The 26,211-nt window shown below is 42.4% G+C and overlaps 1 protein-coding gene across 2 annotated transcripts in view; it reads left to right on the top strand.

Annotated features, from left to right (window-relative positions):
* DPYD (dihydropyrimidine dehydrogenase) overlaps positions 1-26,211 on the top strand; it is a 3,539,101-nt gene that overhangs the window by 191,836 nt on the left and 3,321,054 nt on the right. For both annotated transcript variants that reach the window (XM_085601856.1, XM_085601855.1), the window contains exon 2: positions 3,068-3,178. In XM_085601856.1, the coding sequence (XP_085457982.1) occupies positions 3,068-3,178 (111 nt within the window). The remainder of the gene's footprint in view (positions 1-3,067; positions 3,179-26,211) is intronic.

Here is a 26,211-nt window from a genome sequence, read left to right as displayed (position 1 = left end):
TTCAGCGTGCCGCCAGCATGACACTGCGCGGCCGCGTCCCTACCAATTTTATGTAGGAGGGAGGTGGGAGGAAATGAGCGGTGTCTAGAGCGTAGCCCTGTGAGTGAAATTGCACTCACTTCCGGTGTGGCGAGTAGGTACTGCTAACTGCGTCCCTCCGCTCAGGCGCCACCAGCCATGGCGGAATGGGGACAGTGGCAGGAGAGTGAAATCGGGTGAGCTAATACAATTAAAATACGGCACAATATAATACCAATAAACAAAGATAAAAGTAAATCTGAAAGATCATGTGTTATGTATTACCTCGTTTTTACCTTCCGCAGCATGGGATTAGCTGCACGCCCATGATGTAGGCGAGAGGCGGGTAGAAATGAACGGCATCTTGAGCGTGGCCCTGTGAGTGAAATTTCACCCACTTCTGGTGTGGCACGTAGGTACTGCCAAGTGCGTCCCTCCGCTCAAGTGGCACCAGCCGTGGCAGAACTGGGACAGTGGCAGGAGAGTGAAATCCGGTGAGCTAATACGATTAAAATGCGGCGCGATATAATACCAATAAACAAAGCTAAAAGTAAATCTGAAAGAGCTCTGTTATGTGTTACCGGATTTTTATCTTCCGCAGCATGGGATTAGGCAAAATATCACAACATTCTTTGTTCTCTGGTGGCAGAGAAGCCCTGTGCTTGGTCAAAACCGATTCTGTCCTCTCTGGTGCAGCTTCCTGGCAGGAGGTGGAGACAGCATTGTGGAAGGCAGACCTGGCCCATCCAAGTGAAAGGATATCTCCTCCCCCTACTCCAAATGCAGCCCAGGTCTATTCAGCCCTGCCCTGACCTCTCAGGCTCTCTGGAGCCATTGCTCTTCTCCAGCCCCTGCCATCCAAAAGGCAGACATGCAATACACAAGCATAGCAGAGGCACACTGGATGTCTAAGCAAGAAAATACCTACATTCTAAAAGTGGTATTTTCAAACACAGAATGTGAAAATCACCCTCATTAAAAGATGCATTTTAACATTCTGAGTTCAGGCATACTAAACTTTATTTTCCTATCTTGTTCCCAGGGGCAGTTATGTGTATAAGATTTTATAAACAAACTCCCTATTCTATCCTATCGGAATAGTTAGCCTTGCAATAGTGAAAAACGAAATGGGCAGTAATTCCCTATCAGGACATGCCACACACACCAGGGCCTGTCCTACCTTTTACATACACTGTGCCCTGCCCACAGGGATACCTCGGGCCTACCTTAGGGGTGACTGACATGTAAGGGTAGGGAAGGGCATGGCCTGGCAAGTGGGTGCACTTGCCAAGTCAACATGTCAGTACTAGACTACACACAGGCTCTGCAATGGCAGGCCAGAGTTACATTTAAAGGCTTCTTGTGTGGGTGGCACAATCCGTGCTGCAGCCCACTAGCAGCATTTGATTTACAGGCCCTGGGCAGACACAGTGCACTGTACTAGGGACTGACTAGTAAATCAAATCGGCCAATCATGGAAACACCAATCCATGAAAAAATAATTTACAAAAGAGAGCACTTGCACTTTGGCACTGAACAGCAGTGACAAAGTTCCCAAAGAATCTAGGCCAGCAAAGCAGATTCCAACAACCAGCAAAAACACAGGAGGCAAAGGCAAAAAATGCAGGGTAGACCCACACCAATTTTTCCAGGTCTAACAGGTAGCACAAAAGTGCTTCAGGCCCACTGGTCACATTTAATTTACAGGCCCTGGGTATATGGTGTACCACTCTACAAGGGACTTATAGGTATACTGAATATGCCAATTATATATATGCCTACCCATGCATTTTTAGGGGAGTGATCACAAGCAGTTTTATTTAACATGAACAGAGTCCTAAGGCCAACAAAAGGCAAAATCCAGCAAAAATTGGTGGTAAGTAGGCAAAATGTTTGGGGGAAGACCACCCTAAGACTGAAACACTCTTGATCACACTGTAGATGCTTAAAGGGTCATCGGCATTGAGGTGACTACTTTTCAGTATCCGTGAGTGATAATGTGTCCATATTCCAGCTATCCCTAAGAAGGTTTTTGTCTACACATGACTTAAGGTATATCGTACTTGGTGACATTTTCAATTTTCAAGAAGTTTCCAAGAAATGAAATAAAGGAAATCAGCAGAAGCAATCATTTTTGCTTTCACTATGTCTCTATACCTACAAAAGATATGTATTCCCTGCCAAAGTTAGTATTGCTGTAAGAGTTGCCATGTACGGAGCACAGAAAGCAGCAATCTGAAGTTAGTGATTAATCTGACAGGTTTACTGGCAGCATTGGGAGTTAATTAAAATTACAGAAAGTACATATTTGTATGAATATTGAAAAAATCTTGGTACTATTTATCTTTACCTTCAGTTTCCCTGTTGCCTTCTCTCATACCTGAATAGAATTTTATGGGGGAAAACCAATTACTGTCAAGAATATTTTTTTTTTTGCACTGAACTGTTGTCAAAACAGATTTTTACAAATATCTATCTCGCAAGGTTGACTGTATATGTTTATCAACTCGGTGCTGAACACACGATCAGCGTGGTATACACCTATTTGCGTTCTTAGTGTTTCGAATGACTGCTTTACTTTACACATTACATAGAATCCCAATTTTAAATTATTATTTTAATTAAAAAGTGATACTTTATAGTGAACAAAGTTTGAATCGATGTTCCCTCAATTAAGAGAATCGAACCTAGTGGTACATTGTTAATTTTGTGGTAATGGTGAGCTACTTAGAAAGCACATATAAGGTGAATGCATGGGTTGTAGTGGATTATACGTTTTTTTTGTGCACAAAATTGTTGACGATAGGCATACTCGTTAGTATGTTTCTTTTTCAATATGAACAGAATGATTAAACCACTACCATTTTAATCAATTATTAACTAAACTTACTTTATGAAGTCAGATCTTAGAACAAAGCAGTTTCAAAATATTGAACATCACTTTAAATTGCTATAGTTGTGCACTAAATGGGCAGGAAAAGTACTAAAATGCTATACTTCTCATCCATTCCAACAAAAAACAAATTGAATGTTTTTGTGTTCTTCATAGAGCATCTTAGCTTTGAATCCTCGCATACAGACTCATGCGGCGCTACATTCTACCGCACAGAAAAAGCAGGAGAAAAAACACTGGAAGAGGAACTCGGATAAGAACTGTTCTGTGAGTAAACCATGGAGACAGTCTGTATCTCTTACTGTGAGCACTTGGGGGGCTGGATCACAAACCATTTTTGAATGCCAGCATTACATATCCTTGGTGATAGGAAGCGGCAGTGCTTGGTTTAAACATGCCTTAACCTCTGTATTGTGAAAGTAGGTGTATGTAGGTGGTAAGTGTGACAAGAATGTTTGTGCATATTTGTTGTTTGAAATGTTTATGTGGTGGTGGTGGTGATGCTTTATTATTTTATTATGCTTTTTTGCCACATAATTGCAATGTGAAGTTGTTGTGTTGTTCTGTGGCTGTGTCATGTTCACCTTTGACTGTTTTGCTGTGCCCTATTATGTCTAAAGAGTTATTATGCTTATTTGTGTTGGTTATTGTGTTATGATCCATCTGTTTCCCTAGACATTCCAAATGGATGCACCCCTATTTACAGCCAGCAGCAGCAGCCCTCTCCTCTAAAGTGTATGTGACAAGTAACAATTTACCACTAAGTAGGTAAAATGTTACTGCTTGAGCTCTGCAACTGTTTAAGGCATGGGTCAGTCCAAAACTGTGGTTGAGAACGTCTCAAATAAGCACCCCCAGTGCTTACTGTATGTGATACAGCCATGGGAACGCTAATTTAAGACTTTGTCTCTGCTACATTTTTGGGCTGACTGGTCCCATAAAGAACTGAAGCTCAGGAGGAGTTGTATGTTACCACCTTAGACAGTAGTAAGTGGTTGCTTGTCACTGGAAATTTAGAGGCATGTCACACTTTTAGATTAAAATGTAGCAGAATGTGTCATCTTTCTTAAGGTAAACACCCTAACATAAAACAGTAACGGAATACAAAGCAACATAAACACACAACTAAAACATAAAGTGCACACAACTATAAACGGAGGACAGCACAAAGCAGCAGCACATGTAAGAGTGCAGCATAAAATACTACAAATCTCAATCAAATGCATTTCCATCACAGCAAAAACGCGATACAACACATATGTAAATACTTTCGTGTCCGATTTTACCACCCCTAGAAATTGGATTTTATAATATGATGGTAAAAGATTGTTTAAACCCGGTACTGCCCAAATTAGCACTCAAGACATGTCAATAATGTTTGCTGATCTGGCTCAGTCTTTCCTGAGGGGGAAGAGCAAACTTCCACTATTATAGAAACTTCACCTCGACCCAAAGATTGGTAATGGAAGTTAATGTCATGGACGGACTTACCTAATTGAGGGTTTTAGTCACGAGCTGCTTAGTGAGATAAAACGTGGATCTGAAAGTCAGAAAGCTTATTTTGTAGCCTCACATTTTTGTGTCTGACTGCCAGGCCAGACAATAAGCACTTAAATCATTAATCGTCCCTGACTTTTATTGCTTGAAACATCATGGAGAAGCAGCGAGGGTCACAATGGAATAGAAAACTGAGCTAAAAGGAAGTTTGGCAGTATATTAGTCCGTGAAAGGCAAAAAAGCCTTTCAAATCTAGGCTTGAAATCACACTTTTTTGTTAGAAAATTGAACAGCTCTTTTTTGATTATGTGAATCATATCCCTAAACTGACACATTACATACATCAGAACTTTATTGTTCACCACATCTTATTTTATTTATTACTTAACCCAAAAAATGATAATTGTTTCTTAACATAGTATAACAAAGCTTATTTAAACAGTCAAGTTTGACAATGGGATATGATGGAGAGTCTAAGTTGTAATAATAATAACATGTTTTGAATAGCACCACATAAAAAAAGGTTATTATGCAGAGTTGAAATAGCAGTTTTGAGACCGCACACATAGATGGCAATGTCATGTTTTACAGTGCTACTTTAGTGTTTGACACAATGAGTGCTGCAGCCCACTAGTAGCATTTAATGTGCAGGCCCTGGGTACATTTAGAACCATATTAGTATTCTATAGTATATACTGTGGTATACCATAGTAAAGCAAATGTGGCAATCAAGTATAGGACAATTTTACCATGTGTTAGGGAGGAAGCACAAGCACTTTACCACTGATTAACAGGAGTAACGTGAGCAGAGTCCTAATTCAAACAAAAATACTTTCAGCCACAGAAGGAAAACATCTGGAATGACCCTGGGCCCATGCAGCCCCCCTCTCTCACATCAACCTACCAGAACCATTCAAAGATCCATCACATTCATACTCCATAGGTTAAAAACCCCAATCAAACCTATTCTCACCCAGCCATCAACCAACTTTCATACAAACACACCACATGCAAATATCTAAACAGATACATGTTAACAGTTGGTGCTTCAGCCTTCACAAATTAAATAAAGTTTGATTACATTTTTGCTACCTCTCATGTATCCAGCTCTGTTGACATTCTGAGCATTACAGAATGCATGTCTAGTGAACAGCTCAGGAAGACATGTCTTTCATGTACCTTTAGCACACTCACTGTGCTAAATCTTCCAGTTTGTGAATGCAAGTTGGGGGTGACCAAGCATGCCTTCCAATACCCGCTTTCCTCAAACTGAATGAGTATATCTCCCTTTGAAACTAAGGCAAACATGCAGGGGAAGATTGCCTAAGGTCCCTAAAAAGCATGTCCTAAACTACGAAGAGCATGCTTTACAGACAGGGTAGTCAGTGAGAATGCTGCATATACAGCATTCTGAACATCTACTGATTTCTGACTGAGGATGAGCATAGCAAGCAGGACACACCACCCATATGTGTAGCGTTGGGTTTAGATTTCTCTGTAATGTATTGTGCGTTTGTAAAGCGCAATATCACCTGGTGGGCAGGTATCCTCTCATGAACCAGGAGACATCGGGGCTGATCCATAGATTCACCTAGTTGAAGATCCAAGTGTTCAGCTTCTTGCAAAATGACATATTTTTATAGATGGCGCAGATGTGTAGGGTCCGGTCATTCTGCCCCTGTTTCTCAAATATGAATTTACCTAGAAAAAAACAAAGAATAGAGGAGTTTGACAAACAGGAACAGTTGGTTAAAATAAACACTTCAGGTGGGAGAACAGCTACAGAAGCGGGTCTGAGAACAGTCTCAAAGAACAATACATTTGACCAAGGCTTTATACAGTTTTTTGGTATCATAAAAATACTTCTGGTGATCCTTGTTTGGTAAAAGAATGCAGGCCTTCTCTGTGGAGTCATAAATAAGGCCCCTAGTAACAATTGCAGGTGAGTCGCAACCTTGTGTGGACACAATATGGGCCGGTGAGTAACATGTCCAGATGTCCGGCATGAGGGGCATGTGATCACTGCATGCATTGTGTCCTGATTGGCTATGTGTTCCGAACTTCATGTGGCATTTGACTTTATGAAGTTTTGCGGATGTGCGCATACCTCTGGGCATATGTGCTTTAATGGGGCTAGTTTCCCAGGACCATTGTGGAGGCACTGCGCTTATTTGGGAGATGGGCCTGAGTTTCCTGTTCTTGTGTTTGTCTGCCGGCTACATGCCAACCCACCTATGATGTTTCAATCAGTAACCTCAGGCCTATGTCGCGGAGCCTGGCTGATCATGTATTTCTGAATCTGGATTGATGGAGAGTTCATGACGGGCGAGTTTGTTAATAGTGATGCAATTTTACTCGTATTTGCAAGTGTATCATTAAACAAACATTGCCATCAATGTTACCAATATTAAAATTCCCCCCTCTATTTAAATTTTCAACTATATTATCTAACCCATACTTCATGACATTCACATTATTGGAGACATGTTGTTCATCAACTTTGACCATTACTACTTTCCTAGTAACTTGCATTCTACCTAATTTTAGGACTGTGTTCTTACAGCAATAAATCCTCAATTGCAGGAAATCACACAAGAACAATACAAATTTGAAAATGGGAAACAGTGGCATGCACAGTCCGGTCATCCAACGGGGAAGCCAGGAAAACCAGTTCAAATACCATTCCTGCTCAGGGCCACCTCCCTCCTCATGCATGTCTCTTTGTAAATGGTGCAATGCTTGGATGGCAAGAGTTAAAGTTCTATTGTCTAGATAATTTCCTTGGATAAACATGCAGCAGGATGCTTCGATCGTGGCACACACAGCTCCCTCCATTGCGATCATTATGTCCCACACATATTGATGTTGCATTACCATGAGGTGGAGGTCACTTAGTTCTTCATTGACTAAATTGAGGCTGAGCTCAGTGATTTTCATTGTCGTGAGCAATTTCCACCTGGTCATTTGTAACCAGTGGGTGTTCCCTTTCGTCTGCACTGTGAAGAAAGGTATGGACCCCCAGCATTGATTTGGGTGTCAAAAAACAGTCTGGATTCTTTCGGTATGTCCTTGTACTTAGCCCAGCCAAATACTCAGCAGTTCTTTTTTCTTGAGCCTGATACAACATAGTTGTCTTCTTCTTTAGCAATAGTTGGTGCAATTCTGACAGATCTTCTCCGGGAATGACCAGGGTCGGGGTATGTGTGGTGACTAGGGAGCAGAGCCCACGCCATCCATGGACAAGCTGAGAGTAGGCAAATTCACCCCACTGCCAGTAGGTATTCATCAGCATAAACGTGCCCCATTGCATGTCCAGAATGTGCAGTACTGTGCCACATTTTTCACTTGACCCCAGCGGGATGGTTCCTTTACCTCTGAAACACGAGGAATACAGGCTACGTTTCCATGCAATTAGGGGTTGCTCCTTCCCTTCTAAGAACATACGCCTATTTACCTCAGTATATCAGATTTTATGACATGGATTATCTATGCTGTGGTTCAACCCTCCCCTATGAGACTAATTTCCCAGTGTATCATCAAGGTGGATGGCTCTACACTGGAACTCCATGTCTGGGGTCCATTTGTCTTTGAAAAAGACAGCCCCAGAAATGATAAGGCCCCCCCTGGGACCACAGATGAAAGTGGGATCAGGTGTGTTTGTATATTGGCCTGGTGGTTTTTACTACCTTTAGGAATCTTGTTTCTGATAAGTCTTGGTGCCAACCAGTATTGTCCCCCTATGGTGCCCCTCCTGTGCAGCTATCTATCTCAGTCTGAATGCTGGGCTAATTGAAAAGGTACAATGCTGTGGTATTGGTCTTGTATCGGGTCAGATTCACTATTATTCAGTGGGGCTCCACTCAGTGGGGTTGTATCTTTGCCTTAATTCCACATAGGTATAGGTGGAGAAGGCATTTTTATTTTTCGGGAATTACCACTTTTAAAGTAAAGTCTGTCTGCCCCTGCTGCATGTGTTACCAGCAAACAGATGTAACATGACCTGGCTGTTTTCTTGGAGGCCACAATGGTCATGTGCTGATAACACATGTTGTATAAGAGGGAGCTATATATTGCGTGTGGAATGCTAGTGTTGGGTTCAGTGTAATTATAAGTGATGTGAGAGAGGTCCTTACACAAGCGCAGTGATAGATTCTGGGTGGACTCCATTTGTCTGGGCAGTGCTATGCTGATGAATGGTTGCGGAAACACCCATAGTAAACAGAGGGTACATAGAAATGCAACAATGCATAACTTATGGAACATTGTTGATCTTGGAATTGGATCCAGGGGAGGCATCTGTAATCCTCCGGTAATTGAGAGTGTCTTTAGTCAACAAAGTTTGGGGCAAAAAGTTCACTGTACAGTTTGTAGTTCTTCGTTCGCACATTGTAGATCCTGTTGGGGTGCTGATGTGGCCCATAAAAAGGTGGTACCCTTGAAAGTTTGGTTGCCAACCTGTTGAATAAGAACTATGTTAAAAAAACAGTGCATTATTGTATGTGTCGTCACTTTCCTTCAGGTTTCCTGTGCTTTCTTTTTAAGGGTGCGCTATCTAAACTCTATTCACACAGTTTTTAGCAGTGCACCTGAAGTTGGGGTATCTATTTTGAAAATGGGCTACTGTTCATGGGACGCATTAATTTTTGTTGGCCTTTAATTTTTATTGGAAGGTGGGCCTCACCCCTCTCAGTACTGACCTGGCAGTTACATTGGTACAACTTTTTTATCGGGTAATCTTGTGAACATGGGATGGTACTAGTTTTAGCTAGGGTTCCATAGGCGTCACCAGCTCCTCTCTCCAAGGTGTACATGGAAGGTGTGGGTGGTGTCTTTTGATCTACACATACACTGGGTGGTGTATAAAGAGGAAGCATGTCGCAATTGAATGCCGTTGGCAATCACAATGTTCCCTGAAGTTACATGTAAATCACTTTAGTCTCAGCATGTGGCATGTAACGTGACCTTCTCCAGTGGCACCAGGTGTCTTGACTATGCCCTTTTTCTCTAACCTCCCTTTTTATTGGTCTTTTGCGTGCTTTCCTTAGATCTAACGTGATCTGCTATTCTATTTTATCAGGGAAACAATGGAGGTGGCCAGAAGACAGAAGCCTCTGTATGCTTCTGATATTGTGGTGTCTGAGATTTGGCTTACTGATTACTTCAGATAGTGTGTGTAAGGCTTGGTGTATTTGGCTGATTACTAGGCCTGATAGGAGGGTGAGCATATTCTTGAGTATGCAACACAAATGGGTTCAGCACTGTTCACAAAGTCGATAAACAAGTGTCCAAGACATAAATGAAATGTTCTTTGAGAAAATTATTTTCTTTATTTCATTTTTTCATGTGCAAGACGAAGAATAGCCAACGCGTTTCGTCTCATAGACAGAGACTCCTTCAGGGCTATTAAAGAAACATATATAAAGTGCGCTTTAGTTCTGAGAAAGACTTGCTACATGTACATTTAAGGACAAAAACAGAATAAAATAATTAATTACTAAAAGATTGACATTTGTATAAAAATGCACAATAATTGTTAATTATTTAGTATTAGGGGGCCTATATACTCGAGAAACAGACATTTATACACCATATTCCAGTGATTAATTTTCAATATACATTTTTCTGTGTACATTCTTTAGGTGATAATTGATCACATACCTTCAAATATCGATGTGAATAGTTTCTCTGTATAATTCAGACTACTAGCCAAAGGATCCAATGTTACACAGTCCTTTTTATCAATGAAATTTTATCTAAGAGAAAGAATAGATATGCAGCCAATAGTAGCGATACCAACTAATGTCCACCCAACATATCTATACATAAATGTGTCAACACCTTTTGGATCCAGAGTATATATATAGATATAGTACAATAAAAAACACCAGATGGATGAAAGGTATATATCCATAGATGTCAACGCCATATCATGGAGTAATCATATAAAAATGCCAAGAGTTGATTCATTGCCATTAATTTTAAGCAAATGTATAAGCACGAAATTATAAACAAATATATTTTCTTTTATCAAATTCATGTAAGTGAAAATTTAACACTGAGAGCAGAAGCTGAGTAAAACATGACTAAAAAATCTATATCCTTAAACGGTAAAAGAACTCACCAAAATTGTGTTGTGGCCCGTAATTGTGGTTTCTGAGTTTACGTATATAAAGGCGAACTACAGAACGTGGGTATGTTTAAATTACCCGCTCTGTAAAATGTGTCACCTATTGAAGAAAAGAGGTCGACGAGGATTTTAGACGCAATAAGGTAGCAAAATGAGCAGGAGAAACACATGTCTTAAAGTTTTAAGAATAACAAATCGATAAATAGCGTGCATTAAGCACAGACGTTTTATGCAATATTTATATATGCGTTAGTTTTGTAAAAAAAGAGAACAAGTCTAAAAGATCAAAAGGACTTATATAGGGTAGGGAGACTCGAGCTCTACGTTAAACAGTCAAATGTGGCGGCCATCTTGGACGATGGTTTAAAGTACTGTGCACAGTGTATATAATGTAATAGTCGTGAGCAAAGGTATAAAACCAACATAATATCTAGATGGAAAAACAAGTTTTACTCACGAATAAACTAAACTTATTCTAACCATCTATGACGAGGTTAATCATGTCGTTAAACGCAAATGCAAACAGATGCATAACGAACATTTCTATATCGAAAAAACAAGTTTAACTATTTCTAACTTGAACTCACCAGAGGGGCATGGTGGCCTGTGCTTCTCAGTATCATCGGTAACAAGCATTAAGCCGAGCGCGTGTGCGGGAGCGTTTTTAAACCACCTGCTCCATAATATGTGTCACCTGTTGGGTAGCAGAAATCGATGACAACCTTGGACACCACATAATAGTAGTAAGGGCAGCGGCCATCTTTAAATGATAAAATAAACAAGTCTATTGCTATGTTCTACTATATATCTAAAGTTATAGATTTGTGTAGATCATAATAAAATGTATGGAGTTGTATAGCCCATATTAAGTAATGGAAATAAACATAACAAGGAGAAAAAGTAACAGCATCAACAATTATTAGACGATAAAAATGAGCCAAACTCTAGCGAATTTTTAGTACATATATCGCGAGTTGAGAAATAATATTAATACAAAATAGGCAAGAAAGATTATAGTCCTAGTAAAACCCAACACTCAATGGTGTGTGGCCCACGTTGAGTTTAAGAAAAAGAACAAACAAACACCTTAGACTTGACCACGAAAGAAAGGGCAAAAATGTCGGCCATCATTAAGTGGTAAAGTGAGTAAAAATATTGCAGCAAATATAAGTCTAAGGTGCCCCAGGGCATAAGGGAACAAGAGTAGTCTAATGCGGTAAGAACAGATCAAGATCACAAAAGACAGAACCTTGTTGATTAATCTATTTTAGCATAAAGAGCAGTAAGATACATAGTACAAGAAAGAAACATGAACCGCATCTTAAGATGATAAGCATAAATGGCCCGGAATACCACATAGTCAGGAATAACTATTATTTTAATAATAAGCTCGATATCAGAGTGGAGGTCCGGAACGTACTTATAGATGTCATAGATATGTTGGTTGGACATTAAAGATTGGCGGCACATCTTCATTCTCACTGCTATGTTCTAGTCTTTTCACAAGAAATGATGTAGCTCATCGTTAATATTGAGCCCAAACCTGTTTGCTCTTAGACGGCAAATCCAAGATGCCTCCCGTTGTCGTAATGACAGTTCTCTATTACCCCCTCTCTCTGGCATCTTAACATGATCAATGCCACAGAAGATGATGTTCTTGTCATCCGGATGATCTTGATGTATCTGGTGAGCAATAGGATATTTCACATCACAGTTTCTTATCGCTCGCACATGTTCTTGGATTCATAGTTTTAGGCTGCGAATACTACTGCCAACATATACCTTTTGACAAGAGCATGTAATCATGTACACTGTAAAAGTTGTGTTACAGTTAATAAAGCTGTTTATGGTAAATTCCCTCGATTGACTACTTTTAATTTTTTTTACCTTGTTCGAGCCAAATTTACAAATACAACAACTTTCTCATGTATAGAAACCTATGGGTCTTTCTGGTAACCAAGTGGTAGTAGGAATTTGAACATCTTTAACATAACTCGGGCTCAGTATGTTTCTGAGGGTCTTGCTTTTGCGATACACTACTCTAGGTTTGTTTGATATGATACTAGTGGGGAGACTTTCAATCTCAAGCAGACCCCAATTCTTTCTCAAGATGTTGTAGATGTGATTACTGAAAATGTTATGCTCAGTAATAAATAATACTTCTGAATCCAATTTTCCACCACGTCGTTTACTTTTAACTTTAGGCGTTAATGTTTCCTTCCTAATCAGGGACAGTGCCTTTTTCTCCGCATTATCCAAAAATGACTGTTTATAGCCTCTCTTGCGGAAATTCATTTTGATTTCATGAATATTTTTAATGAAATCCTCATCCATACTGCAATTGCGTCTTGCATGTTCAGATTTTCAACTGTGCCATGCCAAATCATAAAGATGTCGTCAATGTAGCGACCATAGAAGATCACATTGTCAGCCCATCCTAGAGCCCCTGGACCCCAGACGTGCTCCACCTCATACAGTCCCATGAAAAGGTTAGCATAAGATGGAGCAAATCTGGAGCCCATGGCTGTGCCCTGTACTTGAAGAAACCATTTGCTGTTATGCAGAAAGGCATTATGTGTCAAGATTATCTCTGCCATGTTAAGTAACATGTCAGTATGTTCAAGGTGTTGGGCTCCCCGTTTGAATAAAAAAATTTTGAGCGCTCTAATTCCCACCTGCATTTGAATGCAGGTATATAGGCTTTCTACATCCATGGTCACAAAGAGTAACTCCTCCAGATCCCATTGGAAGTCCTCTAGTTTACAAAGAAGATCGGAACTATCTCTCAGATATGATGGTAAATTTTTCACAATGGGTTGCAGAAAACAGTCAACATACTGGGCAATGTGTTCAGTGGGCCCACCATTGCCAGAGATTATCGGTCTTCCCGGTGGAAAGGGACCACCCTTGTGAATCTTAGGTAATATGTAGATACATGGTGACCTGGAATGATGTGCCTGTAAAAACTTGTGTTCCTGATCTGATAACATATTCTTGAGTACGGATCACACACGGAATTGTGATGGATTTACGGACTCCCTTTTCCCCCCGGCACCCCTCTCTCCCTCGAACCATATCTTTTAACCAGCGACACACTTTTGTTGTTATTCTGGAAATGCATGACCCGGCAAACAGGCTTTGGACAGTTGGAAAACTTTGAGGGAGAAGGGAGAGACGCATAACTGAAGAACTCGTTAAAATCAGTCCAATAAAGGTGCTGGTTTGAGCCAGTTGGTTATCTGGTCAGACATCCCTGTCCGACTGACTCATCGCTGTGTGTCGCTTCGCAACCTGTCCGATCTTGAGCTGTGAATTATTATGGGGTCTTTGCTATCCCGAGCATACGGGAAACCTGGCTCCAGACACTGGAGGACAGCTTAGTTTTGAAATTTAAAGGGGGCCTCCATTGGCTGGAGTCTGCTAGATTTTTGTGGACACTGTTGGAGCCATGCACAATGATGGAATTTTGGTCCTGGGCTGGATGCCGGAGAATAGGGTCCTTTCGATTAAATGATTGGAACCTGTGCCAATTGACTTTTGGACCTGGGTGCCTGTTTTAAAGCACTGGACAGGGAGCCTCTTTGCTCCCTTGTCAGCAGCAGAGCGGGGGCTAGGCTGCCGCAGGCACCCTGAATGGTGGACTCTAGTGAGGATTCCCGATCGACAAACACATCCAGCAGCACTGAATTCCTGAACGCAAGTAAAGGCTTGAAATCCTAATATGTCTCATTGATCTTTCATTGAGGTTTGGTACAGTGAATTGTGAGGTGCATATAAAATGGATGCTTTGCATTAGGGGATTTGACTTACTGCACATTTGAGTTCTGTGTTTGCGCAAAGGCATTGCCTCCCCAGACAGTTACCCCTCCCTGTAGCGGTTGTTGCCCCAGTCCCTGTTAGCCTGCCTGATGAGGGGTATTACCCCGAAACTGCTCCCCGGATGCTTCTTTCTTGTTCAGGGAAGACCTGACTTGGCAGTTCGGGCTGGACTGTTCCTGTGAAGAACAGGATCAAGACTAATTTGCATATGGCTGGGTCTGAACAGGGGCGATGGAGTGAGCTAAAGAATGATGATGGATTCAACCCAGATCTGTGACTTGAGGTGTATGTCTGACCAGTTTCATCGGTCCGTCCATCATCTCCTTGTGATTGCTTTGTTTGCCTCAGTTGGCAGAGTATGCCCAGACATGGGTCCCTTGCTCACTTTGCCACTGTATTCAAGCTAGCCTGGCTGATGAGTGGTGTTACCCTGAAACTAATCCCAGGATGCTTGTTTCAGGTCCAGGGAAGACCTGGCTTGGCAGTTCGTGCTGGACTGTTTTCATGAGGAACAGGGTCAAGACTGATTTGCATAAGGCTGGGTCTGAACTGGGGCGAAGTGAGCTAAAGAACGATGATGGATTCTAGTGGGGTGAGTATCTGAAAAGTTTCAGTGTTCCGTCCATCATCTCCTTGTGTTTGCATATTACTGTCAGTGGCAGGGTGCTCAGGTAAAATTTTTGCATTTCTTCCTAGTTTGCCAACTGTCAAATGCTGGGGACTAAGGATCAGATGTGGTCTCTTAAACTCTGACGGTGGCTTCAGGATGGACCTCTGGTTTGCGGATTCAGGAGAACATCCAATCAGTTTCAGGATCTAATCACCTTCCCTGTGCAGACTTGAATCTGTCCTCAGCTGCAGTCGGGTCTGAGGTTCCAATCTTTCCTACATGGCAGAATGTTGCTTGAATATGAATTTACCTTGAAAAAAACAAAAAGACAAGAGGCATTTGTCAAAACAGGAATAGTTGGTTTAACTAAACTCTTTTGCCAGGTGCACAGTTCCAGAAGCGGGTCTGAGGACTGTCTCAAAGTACAATCAGTCAGAGCAAGTCTTTGTACAGTTTTTCGATATCATAAAAATACTTCTGCTGATCCTTGTTTAGTAAAAGAATGCGGTCCTTGCCTGTGCAGTCGTAAATAAGGCCCTAGATAACAACATGTCTAGATGTCCGGCATGAGGGGTGCATGATCACTAGAGACACTGTGTTCTGATTGGCTATGTGTTACTAACTTAGTGTAGCATTTGACTCTATGATGTTTTGGGAATGTGCGCACCCCTCTGGTCATTATTGGGGGCCAATTTCCCTGGCCAAATGTGGTGTTGCTGCACTTATCTGGGGATGGGCATGAGTTTCCTGTTCGTGCATTTGTCTGCCGGCTATGTGCCACCCCACCTGTGATGTGTCAGTCAGTAACCTCAGACCTATGTCGCAGAGCCTGCCCAACCATGTATTTCTTAGTCGAGGTTGACAGAGAGTTCATGACTGTTGAGCTTTTTAATAGTAATGCAAATTTATTTGTATATGCGAGTGTATAAACAATGGCATCAATTTTATCAATATTAACACCCTTTCTGAGCAAATTAGGCTCTGGTGCTGTATATGCATGGAATGTGTGTGAGTATGAGTCTGGCTGATGAAAACGTGTTTGGAATGTTTCTGAAATCTGAAGCTGTTTTGAGGTATGTTGGGCCTGTGCTATGCTTTGAATGTGTGTGTCAGGAGTTTGAAATGAGCTGTCAATGGGGAGCAAGTAAAATTGTTTGTAGTGCAAGGGTTGAGGGAGGAGTGATGCCTGCTGCATTCTGTACAGTTTAGAGTCATTTGCTTTGTTGAGTGAAGGAGTAATTCAATATCTGGTGAGTGTGGCGCTGATGGGGTTGAGTCGATCGGTGAAGATGAAGTGGGGAGATGTGGATCTATAACACCTTGACTATCTGCCTTCTACTAATGCGATATCCTTATGAAAGCACACCTAGCCTAAGCTTTTTCTACCTGTTCATGTCTCTACCCCCTTAAAAGTCATGTATACTTGCCAAGTGAACCTTTACTAACTCTTGCTAGCTTCTTGAAGCTCGAGAAAATGTGTCTATCATGCACCTTCATTGCACTCACTATGCTAAATCAAACTCCTTCCAATTTGTGAATGCAAGTTGGGGGTGTCCAAGACTGCCATGCAAGGCACACAGTCCTTGAACTGAGTGAGCATATCTACCTTTGAAACTAGGGAGGCTGCCTAAGTTCCCTAAAGTGCTCCTCTAACAAATGACGGACGAAATGTTGAATAAATCAAACATTCACCCCCTGTCAAGAGATCTGGGTTAAATCCATCATTCTTTTGCTCACCATGCCACCCCCGTTTGACCCAGCCATATGCAAATCAGTCATGAACCTGCTCCTCATCGGAACTGTCCAGCATGAACTGCCAAGCCAGGTCCTCCCTGGACCAGAAACAAGCATCCTGGGATCAGTTTTGTGGAATCACACCTCAGCAGCCATGCTACTTTGAATCTAGTGGCACAGTGAGCAAGGGACCCACGTCTGGGCATACCCATTCTTCTTAGGGCAAAAAACGCTGTGCAAACAAATGATCGACAGAATGCTGAACAAATCAATCTTTCACCCCCATTCAAGAGATCTGGGTTAAATCCATTGTTCCTTTGCTCACCATGCCACCCTAGTTTGGACCCAGCCATTTTCAAATCAGTCAAAACCTGTCCATCATCTGCTCTTTGTGCATTTGTTCTAAATCAATTTGTGGGTGTGTGCAACTGTGAGATATGTGTGATAAAGAGTAAAGGTACTTATTGATGAGTGGGTTTGTGTGATTGTGAGATTGTGGCAATAGTAAAAAGGTACAAATCAATTATCTGATCTTCAAAGGCTCAAAAAAGGCAAAAAATACCAAGGGGGTCATAACGATGGCGTAACGAGTAATACCCCCGCCATATTATAATGGCAGGGAGTATCGCAGCGGACGCAAAGTGCGTCTGCCGCTTTTCCGCCGGTCGGCAATCGTTCCGATTGCTGGCTGGGCGGACTTGGGTTACTATTATATTAGGATGTGTGCGGTGTTAGGCCTTTCCATGGCGGCGATGCCGCCATGGAAAGGCTGGCGGGGATTTGCTTTGGTGGCCCGTTGTAGGCCCATGGGGGTGGGGGAGTGGGTGCTGCACTCCATTTCCATGCACAAGGTGGCAGGCACCACACGGTGCCTGCCACGTTATGCATGGAAATGCACAACATGGCAATTTGACATTGCGGAGGGTTCTGCTGTAAGCAGCACACGCCGCAATGTTAAACTGCGGAATGCGACCGCCAGGGTGGCAGTCGCATCCTATTAAGGGGCGCAGGACTGCCGCATGGCAGGCGGCCGGTTCCGTTCGCCATCCTAATAGGCCCCAACGTATTTCTTTACCTTGCCACATGCATAATACCACACTTCAACGTACAAGGTGCGAGCCCACTCCATTGAATATGGCAGCAGAGAAAATCTTAGGTAGGAAACAACTAAACAAAGACCTATCTACATCAGACAGGGCCAAAAACTCAGCTCCGGCATGACAATAAGTGTCCCCCGGTAACAAATCATATACATAAGCAACCATTTGCAAAGCCAAAAGGCTGGTAGCTATCACCAGACCTATGAGACAGAGCTTGTTTTGTCATGGCTTATGCAAAATGTGAGTTTTCTCAACAGAAACTTGCACTTAAAAGAACAATGATATGCCCCAAGCGGTATCAATCCTTGTGCACAAAGGCCAACCCACATATACTGTACTTTGTGAAATGCAAGAAAGAAGGTACGCTGAGATGATGTTATATCCAAAAGGTAGATGTATTCTTTGGTTCTGTCAGGACAGGAACATTTGAGGATAAGATGGTTGTAGTAGTATTGAAAGTAGTATCAGGAAAAGCAGCCCAGCCCACATACAGCTACTGACAATTCCACTCAAACATACACACAGGGAACATTCTGTGACATCACTAAGACTGGCTGAGCAGCAGAGTACAGAACACAGAGAAAGGACTAGACAGAGGAGAGAGCAGGATAACACATGCTGCTTTTTTCCTTCATAGATTTATGTAGCACAAACTCAACCTATAGTCTTTCTTTACTTTTCTGGGAATTATCTGTAAGTAAGGTATATATTTTTCCAGTGTTTGTAAAATGTGTTGGAGACCTGACATTAAGCTTTGTTTGTAATTACCGAATACAACTAACATCATAGCATCATTACAGTATGATTTAAAAGAGGATAAGCACCAGCATCCAATAGAATAGAGATTCATATAGCATAGAAGCCCATCACCTAACTGATCTGAATTCTGGCAGTCAGCTGTTATTGTGGTAATTTAGCAAACTCAACACACACAACTTATTTTCCGGCATGCACTCATTGTGGTGCACCAGATGTGTGATGTAGATCAGTACACCAGGGCACTTATTATTTAGATGCTGATGACCACCCATGTATGTGGACTTCTGCAAAAACATCGCAAAATCAAATGGACCTTAACAATAACACTATTAGTGTAATAACAGCTAGGCACACAATACCATATACATTCACCAGTTCAGGTAACAATATCACACACACAATGCTGATAAACTAAGATTGTAGGGCACCATTAATATTATAGTTGCCAAATTGTGTTTCATGTTTTCTTTTAATTTAATTGTGTGAACTATCATTGAAGACTGGTATGCAATGGTTCTTTTTTTTAAACTTTGGATGCAATATATATGTGTGTTTACATATATATATTTATTTTTTTCTGAAAAAAACAAAGGTTTTAGGGACGTTCTAGTTAGGCTCAGATTTCACTCAAACAAAACCTGTGAAATTCAGCAGTTATAGTTACCTGAGTTAACTATGACTTATGCCCCCGCAATGCCCTGCTTATGACTTAAAATATTACATCACTCACTGACCATGTCATGAGTGACGTAATATGTGAGGTCATAAGCAGTGCATTGCGGGAGTGTAAGTTATAGTTAGCTCAGATAACTATGGCTGCTGAATTTCACAGATTTTGTATGAGTGAAATTTGAACATAATCATAACATCTCAGAAACCTTGCTTTTTTCCAGTGAATTTCTAAGGTTTTTTAAATTCTATTTCCTTACTATAACAACCCTGTAACCTTTGGTTTTTAAGTGAATTTCGATGTTTTTTTAACTAGTATTCATGTTTGCAGAGTAGGGGAAAAATGGGGCAACGCGTCTGACCAGCTCCCAGCAATCCTGCTGTGTGGGACTTACTGGAGGTAACAGGAGGGCTTTTGGGCCCACAAGAACCCTCAGCATCCGAGAGGACTTCATTCCCCACCCAGCAGTGCACCAGGAGGCACGTTTGCATAATGGTGGAGAGATGGGCATGGCCTCTGAAGATCTCTCAGTATTTCCGCTGTGTGCAACTTACTGGACGTAACAGGAGGGCTTCTAGCCCCCAATAACCCTCAGCATCCAAGAGGAGGATTTCATCCCCCAACCAGCAGTGCACCAGGGGGTGCTTTTGCAGAGGGGTGGAGAAAGGGGGTGTGGCCTCTGAAGACCTCTCAGTAATGCCACTGTGTGAGACTTACTGCAGGTAACAGGAGGGTTTGTTGGCCCCCAAAGGCACTCTACAACCAAGAGGACTTTATCCCCCAATTACTAGTGCACCATAAGGCACTTTTGCAAAGTGGTAGAGATAGGGGACATGGCCTCCAACAACCTTTTAGCAGTTTCACTGTGTGGGACTTACTGGAGGTAACAGGAGGAGTAGTGTGCCCCCAATAACCTTCTGGAAGAAAGAGGACTTTATCTCCCAACTAGTAGTGTGCCAGGAGGCGCATTTACAGAGTGGTGGTAAAAGTGGACGGAGCCTCTGGCGACTTGATGTTTTTTTTCTTTTTTTATTAGGTGAGTGCCGCCTCTTTCCCTGGGTCATTTTCAGCTTTGGGGACCCCATCCCCCCGGGTCCAAGCCTTTTTTTCAATGGGGAAGGGGGCTGGGCTGATTTCAGCCCCAGGGACCCCATCCCCCGGGGCGTGACCTCTCTTCTGGGTGCCCTGGTCCCACCCAGAGCACCCAGTTACTTTTGTTGGGGACTGTGGGGGGAGGCCCACAGTCCCTGCCAGCTCCCTGCCTCCTGCAGAAGCCGATATTGGTTTTACAGAGAGGGAGCTGCATGTTAGCAGCTCCCTCTCTTTAAAAGCAATTGTGATCCACTTTCAGCGAACAAGAGCATTCTGAATGCTCTTGCTTTCTGAAAGTGGAGCACAGTTTGCCTATCCTTAGCGGGAGTGGTAAATCCCCGACAATCCATAGCAAACAACTCTGTCCTAAGGGTGGACACCTTGTGACATAGCAGGAGCCGGCCCTGGAGGAGTGGCAGTCTACAGGGCCATCTATGGCTCCAGGAAGGCAGTCACACAGCCCCTCTTCTTCCTCAGAATGTGCCTTGTAGATGTTGGGATCCCCAGGACTGCTTGGGGGCTTTTCTGCCACTCTACATGCAATTGAACAAAAGCCCTATGGAGGAACCAGTTTCCAGGGCTGCGGGGGGTCCACATGGCCCCACATCATTTGCACTTAAAGCCCAGGGAGGTGGTGGTCTCGGTCTTCGGGGGTCTGCACACCCCTGCTTTATTTCAGGTTAAGCCTTGGAAAGGTGGCGGTCTCCGGGGTTGGAGGGGTCTGAGAGGCCCCCTATTTAAAAAAAAATCGACCCCGGGGAGGTTGTTGTCCCTGCGGCAATGGGGGAGGCCGCATGGGCCTCCCCGCTTTTATATTTTTTTTAAAAGCACTGGGTAGGTGGAGGTCCCCGGAGCAAAATTCAGCCCAGGAGGGTTGGCCCATGTGCCAGCCCTCTGTTATTAAAAAATGCTCCTGTGACCTATCCCACCCAGAGGCCGATAATTAATGAAGCATGGAGACTGTGATTTGTTTGTTTTTATTTTATTTTCTGCAGGATCCTCAAGTCCCATAAAAAATTAAAAGAAGAAAATACTTTTTGGGATGTGTGGGGTAGGGGTGGGCGGAATTTGCGTAATCGCGTTGCGCAAATCTCCGCGAAACGGTAAAAATCTCCGCGAACATGCAGAAATTCCGCGAACACGCGGAATTGCTTGTTCGCGATGCTTTTTTCCTGTTCACTGTTGCTGTTTGCGTGCTTGGGGAGAAATATCTCGCAAACACGCATTTTGAGAACGCGAACAAGAAAAAATTTCGCGAAGTCGCGGAAAGCAGAATTTTGTGTAATTCCACGTTCTCCGCGGAACGCGAAATTACCAAAATTCCGCAAATTCCGCGAGCGGAACGCAATTTACCGCCCAGGCCTAGTGTGGGGCCCTACGAGGGGCCCCACCTAAGGGGCTTAGGATATTTTTACCCTGCTCCCTTTTTAATGTTTATTTGTGACTCTGTACAAGCAGAGTCACAAAATAGCTGCCAACACATCCTGGTTTGAAGTGTTGGCAGTCAATTAGATCTCAGCACGAGATTGGGAGGCATGTGGATCCTCTGCATCCCTATATATACAACTGGAGATTTCTTACATTTTCGCTGCGATTGCTGAATGTATTCACACTAAATCACAAAAAGGGTGCTCTCTGGACCTACATGTACCTTTGTGCCAAGTTTGCTGTAATTCCGTTCAGCAATTCGGGCTGTAGCAGTGTCTAAAGTTCCAATGGAAAATAACAAGGAGAAAAAGTGTTTTTAGACCCCCATCTTTTTCTCAGCCCCCACTTGACGAATCACCCTGAAATTTTAAGGACAGCAGCTGAATTGAGTGGCAAACTAGTTTTGAAAATTTCACAAGGAATCATCAAGCAACACCAACGTTATTGGAAAATTGTAAAAAAAACCCTCTTCCTATGGAAACTACATCTTAAATGTAAGTACCTACTTGCAACTACAGTATGTAATTTATATATATATGTATGCTTATATATATATGCACGTATATGTATGTATATGTATGTATATTTATATATGTATGTGTGTGTATATATATATATATTCACTTAAAAAACCATAGGTTTCACACATGTTATAGTTAGCTGTACATTTCACTCGTAAAAAAAACAATGAAATTCCACGTTATAGTTAGATCAGGTAACTATAACTTGCGCGCCCACAATAAACTGCTGATGATGTCACATATTACATCACTCATGACATGGTCAGTGACATCACTCATGACATCAATGATGACATCTGAAATTACACATTGTGGATTGCGGTCGCGAAAGTTATAGTTACCTGATCTAACTATAACGTGGAATTTCATTGGTTTTTTACGAGTGAAATGTACAGCTAACTATAACATGTGTGAAACCTATGGTTTTTTAAGTGAATTTGCAAGGTTTTGTAAATGATAATTCCTAACTATAACGTGTGTGAAACCTATGGTTTTTTCAGTGAATTTGTACGGTTTTTTAAATGCTAAGTTATGTATTTATTTTTTATTTTTTTTTCTGGTTTTTCACTGTGCGCACACCCTGCGCGCACGGTGCGCTTCGCGCACCCTGCACGCGCTGAGGGCGCTCGGTGCGCTTCGCGCACCAAGCGCCCACGTTGCGCAGTACATGCCGTGCGCGCCTCGCCTTTTTTTAATCAGTAACATTTGTTTTTTTCTCCCTTGTGGGTCCTTTAATTTATTTAATAAATGTGATTGTTACTTCTTTATTTATTTTTTTTATTTTTTTTCCCGTGCGCCGTACGCGCACTTTGCGATTTTTTTAAAAAAAATTTAAATGTATTTTTCATACTTTTGGGTCCTTCTTGGACCCCCTGATAATCACTAGGGGGTCTGCAACTCTCTTCGTTGCCCCCTTTTCACGTTCCCCACCTTTGTTTCTCAGTGCGAGAGACAGAAAATGGCAGCCGACACTTCCTGATTTCGACCGATTCGAATGTTTACAGTCATGTAACCACCAATCAGAATTGAGCTCGTGCACGGCACCGTACGCGTACGGTAAGCTTACGGTAAGCGCACGGAGCGCGCTTACAGATATATATATTGATTTAAATGCTATTTTCTCAGGACCTACTGAACAGATTTACACCAGACCTACAAAAGGCACATCCTTGACCTGAGGACTACCTCTCTGCCAAATTTCAAGTAATTCTGTTCAGCCGTTCGGGCTGTAGCTCGGACTAAAGGTCCTATGGGAAAATGCATGGGGAAAATGCGTTTTGGGACCCCCCTTTTTTCTCAGCCCCCACTTGACGAATCCCCCCGAGACTTTCAGGGTAGGAGCGGAGCGTAGCGCCCCATTAGTTTTGAAAATTGCGCGAGGATTCGTCGACCGGCGCCAAAGTTATTCCAAATAGAATGTTGCGGATTTCCTATGGAAACACGGTCCTAACTATAACTATCTACTGGCGGCCGCCAGTAGATAATATATGTATATATATGTGTGTATGTATGTATATATAAATACACATATATATATATATATACATACATACATACATACATCCTACTGGTGGTCACCAGTAGGTAATTATAGTTAGGTCCTAGTTTCCATAAGAAAAGCATTTTTTGACTTGCCAATATTTTGATGCTGTGTGATGAATCTTCATGAAATTTTCCAAAAATAAAGTATCAAGTTTGGTCTTGTTGAGCATGTAAATTTGAAGGTGATCTGTCAAGTGGGGGCAGAGAAAAAGGGGGAGTCACAAATGTGCATTTACCATGTTGATTTCTATAGGAATTTTAGCCACAACTACAACCTGAACCGCTGAACGGAATCCTACCAAATCTGCCAGAAAGCTAGATGTTGGTCCAGAAAGTGACCTTTTTGTCATTTGGTGTAAATACATTGAAGTAGTTTTAGACTTATTAAAAGAAATCCAAATTTGTATATCTAGGAACGTGACACCTCTGCGAATCTTGCCGATCTTGTGGAGAGATCTGTTTGACTGCCAACACCTCAACCAGAAAGTGTTGGCAGCCATCTTGGGACTTAGCTGAGTCTCAAGCGAAAACCTAAAAAATAAGAGAAGGGGTCAGGGTAGGAATACCCTGAACCCTAGGCCAGGCGTTGGGTTCCCCCAGGGACACCCACACCCCCCTGGACAAAAATATATTTTTTTAAATTGTGACAGACGTGAACATTTGCAGCAATTTTCTTTTTAAAACAAGCACCTGCTTGCAGAAAAGGCAAAACAGAGGTCAAAAAAATGAGCAGTGAAAAGCAAAACAGAGCAGAAGAGGGAAAAGGGAAAAGCAGAGAGCAGGAAATTTAAAGAAAAGGCAAAGCAGAGAGCAGAAAAACAAGCGGAAAAAGGCAAACCAAGGCCAGAATAGCTAGCAGCAATGGCAAAACCGAGCAGAAGAGAGCAAAACAGAGGGCAGAAAATGAGCAGAAAACAAAACAGAGCTGAAACGAGCAGAACTGTCACGGGGCTGGCACAAGGACCAGCTCAATGGGGGTCACCATGCAGCTTTCATTAAGTAGGTCCGCGGGGAGGGTGAGGCACTGGATGCCAGGAGTAGGGAAATGACAGGAGGAGGGAAACAACTGGAGGAGGAAACAAATGAGCAGAAAAGGAAAAACAGAGGGAAGCAAAACTAGCAGAAAAAGGTAAAACAGAATGCACAACAAAGAGCAGAAAATGTAAGATGGAGCAGGAGAAGGCAAAACACAGGGAAGACAAAATTAGCAGAAAAGGCAAAACAGAGGGCAGAAAAATGAGCAGATAAGGTCAAACAGAGCAAGAAAAGAGCAGAGGAGCCACAAACAGATGGCAGCAGGGAGACAGGCAGAAAAGGGTAGCGTACTAAGGGCAAGCTGGATAGGAGAAGTGTCAGAGGGGGAGCTGGTACAAGGACCTGCTAGAAGGGGGTGCGCTGAATCCTCCTTTAAGTTGGTCATGGTGGAGGTCAGGGTGCTGGATGGTGGAAGGAGGTCAACAGCAGAAGGAGGGAAGAAATAAGCAGAAAAAAGCAAAACAAAGAACAGGAAAAGCAAAATGGAGCAGGGAGGGCAAGACTGAGGGCAAACAAAAAAGCTGAAAAGGCAAAACAAAGGGCAGAAAAATAAGCAGAAAGGCAAAACAGAGCAGAAGAGGGCAAAACAGAGAGCAGGAAAGTGAGCAGAAAACAAGCAGAAAAAGGCAAAACCGAGCTGAGGAGGACAAAACAGTGGGAAGAAAAATGGGCTGAAAAAGCAAACTAGAGAGCAGGTAAATGAGCTGAAAAGGCAAAATAGAGGGCAGAAAAATCAGCAGATATTGCATAACAAAGCAGAAAAGGGCAAAACAGAGGGCAGAAAAATAAGCAGAAAGGCAAAATGGATGGTAAAAAAATAACAAAAAGGGCAAAACTAATGGCAGAAAAATGAGAAGAAACCCAAAACAGAGAGCAGAAATTTGAGCAGATAAAGGCAAAACAGAGGGCATAAAACAAGCTGAAAAGGCAAAAGAGAACAAAAAACAAGCAGAAAAGGGCAAAACAGAGGGCAGGAAAACAAGAAGAAAAAGGCAAAAGTGAGGCCATAAAAACAAGCAGAAACACATAAAACAGAGGGCAGAAAAATAAGCTAAGAACGTAGAACAGAACATGAAATGAACAGAGGAGGCACAAGCAAAGGGCAGCAGGTAGACAGGCAGCAGCTGGTAGCGGACTATGGGCAAGCTGGACAGGAGAACTCTCACGGGGCTGGCATGAGGACCTGTTCAATGGGGTCGTGAATGCATCGTTGATCCATTGTAGCACAATGTATAGTGACTGTGACAAATTGGTTCTTTCTCGCCCTTACCTGGTGGGAGCAAAGTCCATGGTCCTCCCTTTAAATGACTATGAGAATACAAATGTGTAAAGTCACCTGAAGCTCCAACCATTTAGCCTCGCCCCA

This window comes from Triturus cristatus, chromosome 4_2 (genome assembly GCF_964204655.1).
Source record: "Triturus cristatus chromosome 4_2, aTriCri1.1, whole genome shotgun sequence".
Taxonomy (NCBI): Eukaryota; Metazoa; Chordata; class Amphibia; order Caudata; family Salamandridae; genus Triturus; species Triturus cristatus.
The sequence above is the reverse complement of the archived record's forward strand: the minus strand, read 5'-3'. Positions and strand labels throughout refer to the sequence as shown.